Raw genomic sequence first — 17,610 nt, 5'->3', positions numbered from 1 at the left:
TAAATTCTTTACATTTAAATATTTATATATTTTTTAATTGTTTTAAACACAGATGTTGACAAAACTCATTAAAGAAAATAGATATCCTTCATGTGCTTGGATTTGTTGCATAGAGTAGCCAAAAATCCCTGTGAACTTGGAAAACCTAACCCTCCAACAGCATTTCCTCTAGCTGGTCCATCTCAGCCTCTTGGTGCTTGTGTTTAATTAATTAAAACTCTGATATGAAAGCAAATGCAAAGAAGATTAACATTAAACTAATGGGTTTACACTTAACAGGTCACAGAATCAGACACCAGAATGCAGTGTTTTATTCCTGATCTTCTTATATATGCTGTCCACATCACTGTCTCAAAATTGCAGTTAGCCTAAAAAACAAAGCCATATATATGAACAAACAATTAATCTCATTAATTAACTTTTTAATTAACCCCTTTTCCATTCGCCCGTGACACAAACTACAAACTCCACCCCGTGAATTCCCACCTAACACGTGTCCCCTCTTCCTTTCTCCTCCTCATATGTGTCCTCAAACAAAGTGAGAGCAAAGAAAAAAGAACACACGCACACACTCTTTCTTGAATTTCTGCAGAATCTGCATGTGATCATAACATTGTGTTGGAACTGTGATATGATGCATAAATGCATTTAACACTCTCCCAGGAAAAAAGAAAAGAGAAGAAATATAGCAGGTTGAATTTTCCTGCTAACAAAATTAATATTTTAACCACTAACATTTGTAAATAAATAAAAACATTTAAACACTCTCTCTCTCGTGCCCTATCAATCATGCTAGCATTGGATCCACGTTTTGAAGCCATGAACCACTAAGTTTGCGAGTGAGGCGCGTGTGTTAAACCCTTTGCCACGTGGCATGAAAGAGAGCCACAAACTATGCTGTCAACTCAGAGCACCATAAAAAAGTGCACCCCCAGAATCTCTCTAGTCACAAACTTGTTGCTGTGTTGAAATTGCGATGGTTGATTTGTTTTTGAACTCTCACCCTGTGATTGTACACACGTGACAGGTTAAGACAAACGTGAATGCATGCACAGCATTTCTTTACACATTGCTACTTTCTTCCTATATATAAAACCCCACCCATACAAATATTTTACAAGCAATCTTATTTGCTTAGTTACAACTTCATGTTATGTAACTTCACTGCCTAATTGGATGGTTATTAAAGCTCAGAGATAAAGAGAAGAAAAAAAATTGCACCATTCTTCATCAGGTGAATCACAAAGTCTAGCTAGTTGATTTTTCAATGTTAAGTGGTCACGTATGAGATATGGATATAGGGGGATATATCTTGGTTTTTATTATGAGGGTCATTTTCTGTGTCCTAACTTTTTATCTCTTTCTGTGTCTGTATAATTAATTATGTATGTTTTCTTTTTTCTTTTTGCATTAAATCATATGGGTTTGATTCCACCCGTGAATGCCTTAATTATGTTGTCGCGTACCAAATGTGTGCTGCTTGCTAATTCATGGCCACAATGAGCTAAACAACAACAAAGAGTCACGATATGGATTGGTTTTAAATTAAAACCACATTCCCCCATCTTTACACTTCTAGTAGTTATTTTTTTCTTCTACATTTTTTTAATTGAACTATTGATTGTAATTTGTGATTTGAAGGATGGGAAAGAAAAGGAGTGATAAACATCTTATTTAGTTTTTATTGGAGCTAAATAAAATTATTATATCCTTAGAATAATGGACAAAATAAAATCATTTAAGTTATGGATAATTTAGTTCTATTTCCCTCCCTTTCTTTTCAAAATTTTAAATCAAACAAAAGAAGTTTAATTATAAAAATCTCTCTCATCCTGTCCATTCCTCTACAATTATAAATGTCAACAAAGGAACTTTCTCACACACACTGTGGTCTACGTGTGCATTTTTTAGCTGGTGATCAGAATCGAACAAGCAAATAATTTGGTAATGAGCAATATAAATGGGTGTAGCAGTACATTGATTAGTCTATGATACCTGAATTGCCTTAATTAGAAGTAAGTAGAATGCACCAAGGATGACAAAATAAAACATCTTTATCAGAGAGTTATTAGTTGATTAATCTAGCAAGCAAGAGAAAGTTTCTTATTCATAACATGGAAAGATAAATTTTGTTTAACTCAAACTAGAATGGTGGTTGTGATTCATTATGTAAGTTCAATTGTTTTTTGTGGCTTCCAATGTGGCTTCATATGTTCACGATTCCCACGTACGATGCTTAGCTTTATTCTTATTTACTATCTGCTACTCTGTTATTTACAGATCTTGTTCTAATTAACTTATAGCTATAATTCCCATGGAATATCTCAATAGTGTTATTTATGTGTCGGTTTGGCCACTTCATGAAAGATGGGGGAATGTTGTTTTAATTTAAAACCAATCCATATCGTGACTACAAAAGAAAGATGTCATATAACCGGACAAAATGTGCTAAAAAACCAATTTTCATTCTCACAATTATTTTGATCATTTTCTTGAAAGAGTATATCACATTGGCTTCTATTTCTTTTTTATTCTAATTTAACATGTGTACAGATTATACTAAAATACTCTTTTTCTTAAAGGGTCAAATATATTTGGTCTAGTTTATTACTAGAAAAGAACTTGTTAATCTTGTGTTTTAACCTGAGCTCTAATTGCTGTCAGTAATAGGCTTGTAGCATTTTCTATAAATAAAATCACAATACTAAAAGACAAGTTTGACTTACATGCATTGTTAGGGCAAGTAACCAGTTGACAAAACAAAACTCAAAATGCCATAAACTTTGACTATTACTAGTAACTCATTTCTATTTGTGAGAGCTTAATTAGAGGAAATGCTGATAAACAGAAATGGAATAAAAAAACAAAGGAAGAAAAAGTAATAGAAGTGTGGACTGTGGTTAGTGCTAGCACGATTTTCTAGAGAACTTGAGCCTCAAAGGAGCTGAACATATGTACTTTTTGAAAATTGTCCAGACTGCAGTTCCTAAAAACAAATTCATAAAATACAAAAGAGAAACTAGTGGTGGTAAACTAGGTCCAAGAAGCAAGAAGAGAGTGAAGGTATCATGTCACGGACCACAACACCGAACAGATACAAATAAAATAAGAAGCTTAGCTGATCATATAAATGAGGTTGGAGAACAAAGACACCGTGGCAGGGTTACTACAGAACATTGATCTCCAAGGCCTCTAAAAATTGTCCAACTGTTTCCTTGAGACAGTGAATCAACCATGGCTTAACGCGTGTCCACCTCATGCTTTAGAATTTATATTCATGAACTATATCTTCAATGTTTTGAGTATAAATAACAACCTTTGCTTCAGGATAGTTGTTACAAGGCCAATCTGCTTCCAACCCTCTACAAGTTAGTTTAACCTCCTCCATTTATCTTTATCAATATAACATTTCTGAAGCTGGACTTTTTGTATTTTTCATCCACAGATATCACATTTGAGGTTTCACCTTTCACATTGGTGGAAGACATTGTTAATTTATTGTCAAAAACTCAGAGACTTGAGACTAACAATGAGTCTCATTCACTGGTCTTTAATCTTATGGATCACCATGATGCTTTTCATCCATAATTTGGATAATGTGGAAGGAAGATACCACTATCACAAGGGGCAGAAGAAAAATTCCCCAGCTCCTAATCCACCTGCTGAGTCCCCTACACCACCAGAGGACCCTCCTTCACCCCCTTCTAATTCCCCAAGTGTTCCCTCTGACCCTTATCCCAATGATCCTCCTGGGGACTCCCCTTCAGGCTGCATTTTCGATGTCAGGTCCTTTGGTGCAGTTGGAGATGGTTCAGCTGATGACACCGATGCATTCGTGGCAGCATGGAAAGAAGCTTGTGCAGTGGAGTCAGGGGTTGTTCTTGTTCCAGAAGATTACTGCTTCAAAATTACTTCAACTATCTTTACAGGTCCATGCAAGCCAGGACTAGTATTTCAAGTAAGAATGCTTGTTCAATTTTCTAGTTCTTCACATCATTTTTCTTTTTATAACATATATGTTGGATTGCAAATGTGAGTAAAAAGTTCCACAATGAATAAAGATGAACATATTGAGTGACATGATATAAGTAGCAATGACTTGCATACATAATGCCTTAAGATTTTGAGTTGGATGTGGTGTCAGGTTCAATTGTATGATTGATTGGTGTTCTGTTTCTATATTACTAATGTAGCTCACTAAAAAGGTTGTAATGTAAATAGGTGGATGGTACTCTAATGGCACCAGATGGACCAGAATGTTGGCCTAAGGAAGATAGCCACAGTCAATGGCTTGTGTTCTATCGACTTGATCAAATGACTCTTACTGGGAAAGGAACCATAGAAGGCAATGGAGAACAGTGGTGGGATCTTCCTTGCAAACCTCACAGGGTAATTAATCATTTCACCAAGCATATCTAATAATAACATTTTCACCATTCCGTTATTGTTGTTTTGATTTAATTTTGAATGAACTAAAACTAAATGCTAATGTATAAAATGGCATTTCAGGGTCCCGATGGAAAAACTGTATCAGGACCATGTGATAGCCCTACAGTGAGTGAACTACTCAGAACTCTTTATACATTTTTTTTCACCCCCATGAACTGTCTTAGAATTGTTTCTTTTCAATTATAGATGATACGGTTCTTCATGAGCTCCAATTTGGTGCTGAGTGGGGTGAAAATTCAGAACAGTCCCATGTTCCACGTCAAATTCGATGGTTGCCAAGGAGTACTCATCGATAAGTTGTCAATTTCTTCGCCTAAACTCAGTCCCAATACTGATGGAATCCACCTAGGAAATACAAGAGGTGTTGGGATATATAACTCCATGATAAGCAATGGTAAAAAAAACTAAAGAACAATGTCTCACTTTTTTTATATAGTAGTTTGGTTCTGTTTTTATAAATGTCAGAAAAGTAGTTTAGAATAATGTAAATTTTGAACAGGTGATGATTGCATTTCAATTGGACCCGGGTGCTCCGATGTGGACATAGAGGGTGTTACTTGTGCTCCTACCCATGGTATTAGGTATGTTACATAATCTTAATTTGAAGTTAAATTGAGTTGTTAATTATTTGTATTAACTACTCATTAAAGATGATTAATGTACAAATAAAATAAATAAATAAACCCAATTGACGCTTGATATTAGTGACAGTATGATGTATTATCTCGGTTGTGATTACTGATTCTAGAACCATTTCTAAAAGCAAAATTAATGAAAAGTGACTTCCACCAATGGCATGAGTGTAGTAACCCTCCAAGTTGTACCCCAAGATTCCAACTAATCTTCAACAACAAAAATTAAAACTTTCACCTTTAAATGATCCCTCCTAAAAGGCAGGATCACAGGAGTTATTTATATATTTTTCTTCTTTTAGTGATCTATATAACTATATTACTTTCACAGTTGGAACAGTTCAAAGTTCAAACTGTCCAACATTAATATGGCAACAGTTTCTTCATTTATGTCCCCTCATGATTCCATAGCAGAACATTTTATTCCTTTTCTTTAATTAGACATACCAAAGCCTATTTGGACAGTACCAATTTCATACAATGCTAAATTCAGCATTTTTCACCAAATGCTTACTATGGTCATTTCATTTCCACAGCATTGGAAGCCTTGGAGTGCACAACTCCCAGGCATGTGTCTCAAACTTAACGGTTCGCAACACCATCATAAAGGAATCAGACAATGGCCTCAGGATCAAGACATGGCAAGGTGGAACGGGCTCAGTGACAGGCCTAAGATTTGAGAACATCCAAATGGAGAATGTGAGGAACTGCATCATCATTGACCAATACTATTGCATGTCCAAGGAGTGTCTCAACCAAACTTCAGCTGTGCATGTAAACGATGTGACGTATAGGAACATAAAGGGTACTTATGATGTGAGAACACCTCCTATACACTTTGCATGCAGTGACACTGTGGCTTGCACTAACATAACACTCTCTGAGATTGAGCTTTTGCCATACGAAGGGGAGCTACTAGATGACCCTTTTTGCTGGAATGCTTATGGAACTCAAGAGACCATGACTATTCCCCCACTTGATTGCTTAAGAGAAGGTGAACCTGATACAGTTGTGGAGCTCTCAGCATATGATTGTAGGAGTTAACATGCCACATTAATTTGTTGTTGCTCATATTGGAGGTATATTATCATTATCATATATCATATAGTACACTCGTAGAGCAGAGAGGGCCATTGTTGTGGGTTGTGATTGTGGTCTTATTTATGTTTTTTTTACTTAGGATTCGTCCCTATTTGGGGTTTCCCCTAGTGTGTGATGAGTTACGAGATATAGAATTCAATCTCTTTTTTGGGACCTAGATTGTATTAATAGCTTGATTGGGTATATATATATATATATATATGACAGGTTGGGAATCTAAGTAAGTTGGTTCAACAAGAATGCGCTGTTATAAATTTTTTAATATTATATTCGATTCCTTTTTAATATTATATTCGATTCCTACGGATTAAAAAATATATCATATGCGGATAGTTTAAATATCAAATTAGGTTTTACATCAAATGAGTTTAAATTTAAGATATGAAGTTCACAGCGGAGGTTATTACAAATAAATTTAGCTTGGATTTAGGAGAGAAAAATTTAAACCAATAAAAAAATTAGTTGGATTTTCCATATTTTTGAAAACCTAATAAACTAACTTAAAAAAATAAACTAGTGAGATTGTTTGATAAATGATATTATAAACAAAAATAAAATAGATTTATAATATAAGTTCAAGTTAATCGATTCTAATAACCATCTCTTTAGTCAAGAGTATGATTTGGATTATTATAAAAAAAAAGGGAAATAATTTAGATTAATTGGTTTGAGTAACATGTCAGTAGACTTCAAATATTTGAATTTCATTAGATGGATTTGGTTTGAATCCAAAAATATATAAACTAAACCGGATCTATTCAAATAGTTTAGTTCAATTTTAGAACTCAATGGTTGGAATAAACAAATAAACACCTCTAATTAATTGTGTCACATAGAGACACGTACGCCTCCATATAAGGAATCACTGAATTTTATTTTAGTTAAACAAAGGGGCCAAAACCCCAAAACTAACTACCCGCTGGAACATCACATTAGAGACTTCAGGCAGCAACAACAAAGAAAGAAAAACAATCCATGTCTTATTCAGGAGCAAAGCAGTCATTGAGTAGAAGCCTTAATTGTGTCAAATTACTGACAATGATTTGGCTTGCATATAGCACTGTACAAAATTATAAGTTAACTACATTCACATGGCCCATTGCCCTCTTTGTTGAGTAGAAGATAAATGTAACAACTAATAACCAAATAATGCAGTAACAAACAAATTAGTGTTATGGATTGAATAAGTTGGTAATAAGAAAGCAAATAGTATTTTAGTCAATGAAGTTGGAAATACAAAGAACAAGGCTAAAAGAAAGGGTGGAAGAAGTGGCAGTGCTTAGAGGCTATGGAATCCGGGCAACCTATAATCATGTACTGCACAATGTTAAATATTCTAGAATCATGACCCACTTAATAGTTTTTTTTTTTATTATTGACAAATTTTAGTTGTGTTAACAAATAAGAATCAATTCTACCCTATAAAATTATGATAATACAATAAAAAAAATAGAAATAACTATTTGTTATTTTGTCTTCATTATAAAAAATTAATTAATTATTTTTCACTGTAAAGCTAATTCAAACACAATAGTCTATAGACTTTGAAAAAATTGAGAAAAAAGTGAAGATTTTGATAATGCACCCAAAAATCCGCTTGAACCACCCACAACCCGACCAATCCAATGGGGGGGTGTGTGCTAGGAATTGGCCACATGCGACCCCACCCCATCCTCCACCACCACGATGCAACCCCATCCTTGTCCTCCTCACCCCCTCGTTGATCCACTAATGTTGACGTCTACACCTAGATCCGTGCACCCCTTCCCCCGTGTTTGGGATGGTGGTCAAAATCGTTGATGTTAGTCATCAACAAAAGTATGATTCTGTATGCAGTAGAATTATATTTCTGTCGTTATATATTGTGCATGGCAATCATATTTTCATTGCTTATTTTTTTGTACCCTCATGTTTGCAACAAAAATACAGATTTCATTACATTCTTGTACCACAAATTATGTTTCCATTGTTATTTGTTTTTGTACCCCAATATAGATAATAGAAACACGATTCTATTGTGTTTTTTCGTTCAAGGGGTAATTTCGGAATATAGCTAAAAGGTACCCATGTGGGTAGTGTCAGTAGCAACACCCATTTTGGTTTGGGCTTTTTTGCTAATCACTCCTAATTGGAATAGGAAAGCAGTCTTGTTCTGTTTTGTCTGTATTTGTAGTATCGTAAAAACGCCGAGTCGTTTCGCACGGATCGCAAACGCAGAAGAGTCTCTCTGCTCCTTTGCTTTGCTCGTAGTCGTAGAGACACCGCGGTGGACTCAGAACTAGTTGATCCTCATAATCAGTGTCAGGCAAGTGCCCACCATCCCAATTTGTTCACTAAGTCACGTTCGCTTTTGTGCCTCCTAACTGTTCGATGAATTGCTTCTGTGTTTTTTTGTTTCGCAGACTCTATCCCGTCGTTTTGAACATGCCGTCCCTTCAAACTGCACTTCCTCCTGAGCTCGCCAACAATGCCATTAGGGTCAGTCTCTCACTCACCAAACCTCCTTTCTTCTCCAATTCAATCAAACCCCCCTTCTACTCCTCTGTTTCTCTTTCAATTTGTTTCCTTTTTTTAAAAAATCTCTTTTTTACTTTTATGGCTTTTTGTTTTGTAGCTTTACCGTGAATGCCTGCGAAGAGCTAAGTATATTGGTCATCGGGTACGCCATTCTCTATATTTTCCTTTCAATCAGATTCACTTGTAGTCAACATAATTTTAAATACAATATATATGGGAACCCCCACCATGGTGAATTTGTTTGTGATGTATGTTTTCTAAAGTTTAGATTTTGAGATTTAACAGGTTTGGCAAATTTTGGTCCTCTGAGTACTCAGCATTATTTTACTTCATCTTTTCTTTTTATGCTTGTGAGTTGTGAAGCTCTCTTCATCCATCGTCATGGTGTGCTTCTGCATTGAGGTTGCTGTCCTTGTGCTTCTATGCTAGTAATGCACCCTTTTTGCTGAAGCACTGTATTTGTTGTGTCCTGTTTGGATAATTTTTTCCTTCAACACTTAGTTAGGAGAAAAAATAAGAATGTAGAATGAATTAAAATTCTCTCGTAAGTTAAAATTAACTTGTGCATTCCAACTTTTGTAGAAGTTCTTTCGTCGAACTCTTCCATGGCTGAGGTGTATACGTTGTTTCTAACTTATAGTTTGAATATATTTTTTTCTTCTTCTTTTATAAGTATTTATAGAGAAGTTTATCTAAACAAGGCCTAAATATTTTTAGTCTACATATGTGATGAGACTAAGATGTGTGAAACTTATTGTGCTGTATGCCTGCTTGCTGTTGCAGAAACATAACACGGAGCTTCTTGTTGATATGGTGAGACAACAGTTTAAGAAACACATGCATGAGACAGATCCCGAGAAGATTCAGAAGTTAAAGGATGGGTAAGCTTGGCTCCGGTATATTGCATTTATTTTGCACATGTTTATTCCTATTGTTTTCCCTTTTCTTTGCTTCCTTTGCCCTTCATCAGCTGCAATATTTTTCTTTTGTCTACGTGCTAACTGTGTGTAATTTATGTTTAATTACTTAATCGTAGTTTGGTTTCTGTTTTTGCAGTGCTGCAAGGGGGCTTATCAATCACATATTGTATGAGTCAGAGCAAATGACAGGTTCTAAATTTAGCAAGAGCAAACAACCTAATTTGCTTTATCCCAAATGATTCAATTTGTCCATCAATGCAAGGTTTGGCAGATCACGTATGTAAAAAAAAAGCCTTCCAAGGTTTTATGATGGTTATTGGTTATGTTAAAATGTTATTTAAAACAATTGTGAGAAATAGGACGGTGGCTTTTAAGCTGGTGCTATTTTTCATATCAATAGTGCTCTCAAGTTTCTTAAAACTACTTTCTACTTTGTACCAAATGATTCAGTGTCTCTATCAATTCAAGATTTGGCAGCTTATGAATCCAGAACCCTGCCTCCTCTTGGATGATTTTTTTTTTACATTTGTACCAGGGTAGAACTAATAAGCCTTTGAAGAAATAACACTGATCTGTATGGCTTTTTTTATTTTTCAATTTTAGTTTTTGTTTACATTGAGAAGGCCCTGTGTATGATACACGACAAAGATGTCAAAGTCGAAATCTAAGCCAAGAGACTGCATTATTATTAGGTTCCAATTTTCCACACATAATACATTTCTACAGTCTCTGACTTCAAGGGATTGTCATTTGTGAGTTTCTGAAAGCTGGATTGTTTTAATTTTTAAAGGTTGGTAAAAAAGAATTCTTGCCTTTTTGTACTTTTTTCACATTTATGTGAGTTTTATATTCTCCATGAAGAGTATTTAAGCATTTCTGAATGATTTTTCCTTTTGAAAAAAAAAAAAAGAAGAGGAAAGCCTTTTACAGTCAAACCAAGCCAAGATGTTGGAGTTGAAGGGTTAGTGACAGATGGTCAATGAGTCATACTAGTTACAATAAACGTGATTAACCAGTTGTTATCTCAGTTGTCTCGGTTCAACATCTTGACATTATTTTTTAGCAATTCTTCGAAAGTGACGGGAGAAAACCATTCGGTTGATTCCTTTTCTAGTCTAATGAATCTAAGATGGAATAAGGTTTGTATTATTCAATGACTCGTCTTGCATACCGAGGAATGGAAGCTTAAGAGTTACTTTCCTTGAACATTTTGTGCGACTTTCTAAATCCATTAGTCAAAAACAGCGTCAAGAGTTGTGTCTCGCGAAAGTTTTAGTTTTATGTAGAGAATTTTTTCTGCCATGAACCAATAATTATATGGCGAATGCTAGGAATAATAAGATGCCTCATGCACAATTCCCCTTCAAAGTGAAGGGCACATCATAAAACAAAGTTGGAGATGGGGAAAGAAATATAGAGAGGATATAAACGAGACATTATTGAGATCTAGTATATCTAGAAAAAATTTAATTACTTGTTTAGTCCTTAGGGTTATAAAAGCTTTTTTCTTTTAACCTTTATAATTAACACCATTCCTTTTTAGTTTCTATACATATAGTTGTTAATTTTTTTTAGTCCTTGTCATATGAATTAAAATGATATGTGCATGAACTAAAAGAAATTAAAAATGATACGTGTAAAAATTGAAAAGAAATTTTTAAACAGAGACTAAAAGAAAAAGCTTTTTAAATTTATATGAACCAAATGAATAATTAATTTTTAAAAAACTCAAAAGTTCACATGTCAATAGTAGATAAATTACTGTAAATCCCAAAGCTTCTATATCGATAGCATAAGTGATTAACTCTCTAATAGATCATTTGTTAGGTTGATAATGATCTAGTTTGTGGTTAGAATAATTGCTTTTGCTCGTTAATAACAACTTACTCAACGTCCGCAAAATGTCTTTTTCAGGCTGTCCCCTTATAATTATTTTAAATGAATGATTACTTTTAGTGGTTTATTCTGATTTGAACAGTGACAGATTTACCGAGACCTTGTATCCGATAAACAGCTGATAAGGTGGCGGCATTTGAATGACTCCATAATTGCATTAACTAACAAATCATAGACATAAACCATTTTAACAACTTTTTTCCTTTTTTAATCATAGACATTAACCACTCTTGTTACAAATTCCTGCACTAGAATATTTATATTGTAGCAATTGCCTTTGTCAAGAATCAGGTTAAAATGAGTGGGGGGCATGCCACCTTTGCTGGCAATCCTTGTATTATAGGCATAATTACTAACAAAAGGATGCATCAGTGTTCATTGTTCAACCACCTTTCCTCAAATTGGATGGCCTAACTTCTGCAGGGCTAAATGGTCCTCTGCCAACACCTCGAGGGCTTTGGTTTCCTCTGAGATGGCTCATCCGAGGGCTGTATATTTTATCTGGGAACCTTGCACTTGTTAACTCTTGGGATATGTTTGGAGTGGATTTCATCACCTTTGGACTGCAAACACGTTTAACCTCGCCCCAGCTTCTAGTAACTATTCCATCTAAAACCTCTCCATAATCTGCAAAGGAAGCTGTCCTGCTCAAGTCCCTTTCCTGCACATAAAGAGCAAACATGGAAAAAAGGAGCCTAAGTCATGCTTTGACCTCAAGTAGTTATGAACATGGAGTGTTCATATGAAATCTAAATGATTAAAGAACTACTTGCAACTAATGATACCAATGTCATTTGTGTAATGAAATTCCGTAATGTAAAGGTAGAAATAGTTTGAATTCATTCCTTCTTTTTTTTACCATGAGAAAAAAAAAACCTAGCATATAGCTAAATCAAAAAAGTGAGCTTGGCTCTAGTATTGAATACTTACAGCCACTAAGTTGAATGGTAAAGCAGGTACTTCATATTCTGCAGCATCTAAATCTTGAAGGTGTGCTCCTTTGAAAAACTTGGGCAGAATGTATTGCCTTACAGGAACCAGAAGCATGATCATCAATGGGAATAGAACCCCAGCTATTGGCACCCAAGTGATACCGAAACAAACAAGCAAGTAAGCAGTCTGGAAGGCTGTGAATACTGCAATTGTCTTGAATGGTACGGTTTCCACATAAGTTGCATGGCACTCCTCCAAGACTCTATAATATTAATGAAAATAAAAATTAAAAAAAAAGCAGCAGCGAGTCAGTGAATGTAACTCTAACTTATCTGGAGACAAAATAGAAAAGAAATGTTTGAGATCATATTCATACTTGTATCTTCGACTTGGAGCAATGAAAATTAATAAAATCCATTCCCGAAACTGGTTGCCAGGTAAGTTTTCAATGGCCATCAAAGCAAAATAGCCCCAAAGTACAGAAGTTGGAATAATTTTCAGGAAAGGCATTGCTGCTACACATCCTCCTACCATCAGAAAGATTGGAGCAGGTTGCTCACACGTTCTTCTTTGACCTCAACAGGCAATAAGTCATCAATTTCCTTCACAATGTCAAATACTGACTCATCAACTGGGGCATTTATACTCCCCATGCTTGACGCCAAATGAATAGTTGACTCTTTCAACTCTTTAAGTCCCTGTCAAAAAGAGTTTAGGCAAGGGTTGATGATAACATGATATGCCACTACTTGTTTGAACTAGAGAAAATATAGAAAAATGTTCAGTTAAACCATTAAAACAATGAATGATGGAAGATTCTCTTTGCATCAGTTTTAGAATAGGGGACTTTCAAAACATAAAGCAGAACTTCGGAATTATATGCCAGATAACTGTTATCAGTGATCATGTCATATAGGTGAAAGGGAAAAGGGAGAGTGATAAAAAGACCACAATCTCCACATACCTTCGCGGAAGGTTCCTGGTGAACTAGAGGGGTTTGCATCTGCCAGTAAGAATCTTGCATACTTCCATATACTTGTCCCAAGCTTTCTAGCTTTTTCATAGAACTTCGTGCTGTTGCAACAAGCCGGTTTCTAAGTAACTGAATCACCCAAAAGTAACTATGAAGATAGCAGCAGCACACAAGTAATTATTATATATTCTGTTTCCACTTTCTACTTCCAAGTTCTAGGTCCCCCTAAATTTGTAGTAATGAAAGTGTATTGGCAACATTTGTCACAGTAAAGTTCTATAAAATGAGAGAACAGGAAATCTGCATTCGTAATTAATGTCTACCTGGTGCTTCAATGTAGCTAAACTTTTGGTATGCACTGGAGATTGTGGAATGACACCATTTGACGGAGGAATTCCAATTAGACCACATATTATAACCTGTCATTAATATAACATATCAAATGTGTCACAACCAAGGACCACATTCAGTTCACAAACAAATCAGGAGGCCATATACAATGTCATCTCAAATTCGAAAGGAAAACAAAGAGCATTAGAAAAAAGGCAAAGCACCAAAGCAATTTTATATAAGCAAAGGATAAAAAAGAGCAACGAGTATCATGTACCATAAATCCCAATAGAAGCAAATCATAATGGAAGGAAGGGGGCTTTCTTAAGTTGAACTCTTTCTGCTGAGCAAGCTGAGATGCCACACTATGGTCAAAATAATAAAGCACAGCAATCATTGTTGCTGGAATAAAGGCTCCAATAATATAGAGAACTGGCACATTCAGCATGTCCTGTTGATAATTTTGAATATGTCATCAAAATTTCCATGGAAGAACTGAGAACATAAGAAATTAAAGAGAAATTTAATCATCATATTTCCTAATATAAAATAATTAGGACATATTAACAACTCATGCCTTTATGACAGTCCAGTTTTCAAATGCACCAGATGACCATGGATTTGGACTGAAGAGACGCCTAGGGATTCCTTTTGGAATACTTCCAGCTGAAATATAAGAAATGGCAGTCCACAACAAAACCATCAATGGGACACCATAATCTGCTATGAAGCCTCGTAAACATCCTGTGATAAGGGGAAAATAATCTAAGAACGATACTGAAACATAATGGGAAAGGGTCAAAAGATGAGTTGAAAGAATTTTTCAGGTATTTTTAAGTAAAAAGTAAATCCTTAGTCTGTTGTTGATCAGATTTAACCCACTTCCATTTCGATGTAAATTTGATAGATCTATAGAAATTCAAGAAGCTCAAGTATTATGGGTTCAAGCCTTTCTTTCTTCGTGCATTTAAGAGAAATCATCTTACAAAATTAACTTTAGGAGTAGCAACAAAATTTTCACTAAGACAGAAGTTCATATCTTAGAAGGTTCTAAGCTTTAAAGAGAAATTTTGTAATACTTTTCTGGCAATATTTAATTTACAGATCAGCAAGTCAACTAAGTAACATCGAAAGCAACCCTATCATAATGAAATGTTAATTCTACTACTCTTTTAAGGCCAAATTTCTGTTAATTTATTTTATTTTTGTCACATAGGAGGTCTTAAAAGGGGAAGCAAAAGGGATGGGGAAGGGATTAAATCAAATACATAAATTCAAGCACCTCACTCTACAGACCAAATTTGGTGCCATGTAAACTTCTACTTATTAACTTATTGACTTCTGTTAAATACTTCTTGCAACAAAGAATCCATATCTCAATGAAAGAATATAATATTTCTGTAACTTTTGTCAACAATCCGCAAATGACCATAAGGGAAAGAAAATTTTAAATTTTGTTAAGTCACATCATGTTGATGATGCAAATGCATATATGATTTTGAATCTCTATAAAATTTCAAAAGTCTTACCTGATACATATCACCGAGACCTTGCTTTTCGGCTTCTCAATGCTGTATGCAGGAGGCCAAAGTACAGAACCAAAGAAAACATGCCATTTCCAAATCTCCACGAAGATTGAAACTCAGGTGATGTTAGGTTTGCCCTCTCAGGTATGTGAAACTCATGAATGAGTCCCTGTTAAACCCATTATCAGTTGAATTGATCTTCCTCCAATGTTATATCAAATTATTTTATATTTTCATTACTTCATGCTAGAACCACATAATAATTTGCACTAGAAAAATTCATGAGTAAATAGTATTGTCAAAGAAAACAGAAAGACGTCTCTTACTCTAATAGCCTCTTGCATGAAAAGCATTGCAATAAGAAGGCCAAACAGTTCCCCTGCTAGGCGAGTGAACCTGTTGATGATGGAACAAGCTCCTAAGATAGCCAGTAGGAACAACAAGATGGCAGTCCACATGCATACCCTGATCATACATCAAATACATGAGGAAGATAAGTTTCTTTTATAAGGCATCATACACACAGCAACTCTTCATAAAATTATAGCTAAGAACATAAAATGATAAAATGATGACACACTTCAAATATGAAAGTGAGGAGGCTATACCATCCAGTCAATGCTAGAAAGAGTTTCGAACCCAATTCTGGTCTACTTGTAGCAAAGTTAAACATGAATGTATACATAATTACAGTTGGTTCTGCTACTCCAAGAATCAGCAAAGGCTGGCCTCCTATAATAGAGTGTATAATTCCAAACAGTGCAGTAGATGCTAATGTTTGCACTGCAGTGAGTACTCCATCTGGAAATTTTTGGAACACAGTAAATCAAATTTGAGGTGAACTATATCGCTATCTCTTCATTTATCTAATTACCTATCTTATCATAAAAAAAAAGATTCCATACATGGATAAAACCCAAGTATGGGATATGAGTAACATGTAAAGTACCCGTGTCTCTTTCCAACTGTTCTCCAAATGAAATAACAGGAATTGCTTATGCAAAGAAAATATACGTGGTAGGGGCTAACATCCTGAGAAACAGCAGTTCAAGCACCAAGTTAACATTCCAAACAAGAGAAGTATGAAGTTACCAGGAACAGCTTACAAGTGCAGTAATTTAAAGGAATACTTACTGAATTAAACCAAAACCTTTCTGTCTTCATTCAAGCATATTAGATTCTATAAAAATCCACTATCCTAAGAAAATAAGTTAAATCTTTCCTAGCATAAGAAAGGTGTACCTGAAGCCTGCCGTGAGACCACCAATCCAGTCTTGCTTGTAACACATCAATCTCCCTTGAAGATCATTTTTAATTTCACAAAACGGAACAAATGTCTCTTCCATTGTTTCTTAACCAGAAGTTATGACCAAAAATCAAAACTTTACCAGGATATATATTTTTTTTCATGCTTTAACAGCAATTAGATTTACAGAAACAGCACTGTACATCAGTACATCACTCAATATTGGCTGTTACCAGTGCATTTTCTATGAACAACAGAGGAATGAAGAACAATGGCCACACACCTATGGTAAAATCAGCAAGCAATTACACATCATTAAGATTTATGCAAACAAACCCCATCAATGGTACCCCAGAGGCAACACAACACAACACAACAATGCAATGTTGCTTCATCTATTCTGGCAAAAAGAAATATATAACACAAACTCACAAGTTACAATAAATAGGCAAAGCTTCAAACACATAGTAGTGAATGAAAAGTACAAAAACGACAATGTGGGTCAAAACTGGAGAAAGTAAGGTCGTTAGTCATAGCAAAAGAGCAAGCATTGTAATGAGGAAAGGAAAGGGGAATAGGAATATGCCTGGAAAAGGAAAAGCTAAGAAAACGGCAAATTGCCCTAATAAGGCTGGTTTTACAAACAAATTACCAGGATGGGTCTGTTCTAAAAGTATTTCCAGGATGAAGGCAACCCGCCAGCAGCAATGGCGAGTCCTCCATGGATGGTCCACGTGGCAGTGGACTCGCCAGCACCAATGGCGATTTCGTGCCAGCTGGTCACGAGTTGGCCAGGCCAGGGTCAGCCTTGCAGAGCAGCAGCGTAGCAGAGCAGCAGAACAGCATAGCAGCAGCGGGAGCAGCGGCTTTTCAGAGCAAATTGCAACAGGTCTCGCCAATTGCAATGGCGATAAGCTTTTAAAAAAAATTTCGTTTTCCCTATAAAAAGCCATTGAAATGGATCATCAGTCACGCTCTCCTTCACGTACCACCTAATATTGTGAGTGTCTGTTTGGCTTCTGTTAGTGAAAAGCTTTCCTCCTCCTTGTGCTTCCTCTTACTTGTGTGTAGTTCCTCTTGTGGTAAG

General features: G+C 35.4%; 2 protein-coding genes and 1 pseudogene across 4 annotated transcripts; 2 read left to right on the top strand and 1 right to left on the bottom strand.

The window, feature by feature from the left end:
• Positions 1-1,136: 1,136 nt before the first annotated feature.
• Positions 1,137-6,402, top strand: LOC114388678 (polygalacturonase At1g48100-like). 2 transcript variants are annotated; one of them, XM_028349295.1, is made up of 7 exons: positions 1,137-1,234; positions 3,446-3,958; positions 4,222-4,389; positions 4,510-4,554; positions 4,636-4,843; positions 4,949-5,030; positions 5,618-6,402. In XM_028349295.1, the coding sequence occupies exons 2-7, from the start codon at positions 3,530-3,532 to the stop codon at positions 6,123-6,125; spliced, it is 1,440 nt and encodes a 479-aa protein (XP_028205096.1). In that variant the 5' UTR covers positions 1,137-1,234; positions 3,446-3,529; the 3' UTR covers positions 6,126-6,402. The 2 variants fall into 2 exon arrangements, with proteins under 2 accessions (XP_028205096.1, XP_028205097.1); XM_028349296.1 differs by lacking the exon at positions 1,137-1,234 and adding an exon at positions 3,014-3,368.
• Positions 6,403-8,333: 1,931 nt separating this feature from the next.
• LOC114388680 lies at positions 8,334-10,238 on the top strand. Its single transcript, XM_028349297.1, has 5 exons — positions 8,334-8,487; positions 8,585-8,660; positions 8,797-8,841; positions 9,483-9,580; positions 9,756-10,238. Exons 2-5 carry the CDS (start codon positions 8,607-8,609, stop codon positions 9,856-9,858), a joined length of 300 nt encoding a protein of 99 aa, XP_028205098.1. The 5' UTR covers positions 8,334-8,487; positions 8,585-8,606; the 3' UTR covers positions 9,859-10,238.
• Positions 10,239-11,656: 1,418 nt separating this feature from the next.
• On the bottom strand, positions 11,657-16,623 carry LOC114386688 (annotated as a pseudogene). The gene is made up of 12 exons (XR_003661144.1): positions 16,520-16,623; positions 16,227-16,309; positions 15,886-16,078; positions 15,604-15,742; positions 15,281-15,446; positions 14,329-14,495; positions 14,029-14,202; positions 13,745-13,840; positions 13,413-13,550; positions 12,825-13,146; positions 12,446-12,710; positions 11,657-12,176 (listed from the first exon to the last, which is right to left on the bottom strand). The product of XR_003661144.1 is annotated as a boron transporter 1-like (transcript).
• Positions 16,624-17,610: the final 987 nt, after the last annotated feature.

The sequence above is a fragment of the Glycine soja genome, chromosome 15 (assembly GCF_004193775.1).
Source record: "Glycine soja cultivar W05 chromosome 15, ASM419377v2, whole genome shotgun sequence".
In the NCBI taxonomy this organism is placed as follows: domain Eukaryota; kingdom Viridiplantae; phylum Streptophyta; class Magnoliopsida; order Fabales; family Fabaceae; genus Glycine; species Glycine soja.
This window is presented reverse-complemented; position numbering and strand designations above follow the sequence as displayed.

Coding starts and splice junctions, on each gene's coding strand:
- LOC114388678 (XM_028349295.1), top strand. CDS start 3,530: ATGAGTCTCATTCACTGGTCTTTAATCTTATGGATCACCATGATGCTT. Junction 3,959..4,221: donor AGCCAGGACTAGTATTTCAA/GTAAGAATGCTT, acceptor TAATGTAAATAG/GTGGATGGTACTCTAATGGC. Junction 4,844..4,948: donor TAACTCCATGATAAGCAATG/GTAAAAAAAACT, acceptor AATTTTGAACAG/GTGATGATTGCATTTCAATT.
- LOC114388680 (XM_028349297.1), top strand. CDS start 8,607: ATGCCGTCCCTTCAAACTGCACTTCCTCCTGAGCTCGCCAACAATGCC. Junction 8,842..9,482: donor CTAAGTATATTGGTCATCGG/GTACGCCATTCT, acceptor TTGCTGTTGCAG/AAACATAACACGGAGCTTCT. Junction 9,581..9,755: donor ATTCAGAAGTTAAAGGATGG/GTAAGCTTGGCT, acceptor CTGTTTTTGCAG/TGCTGCAAGGGGGCTTATCA.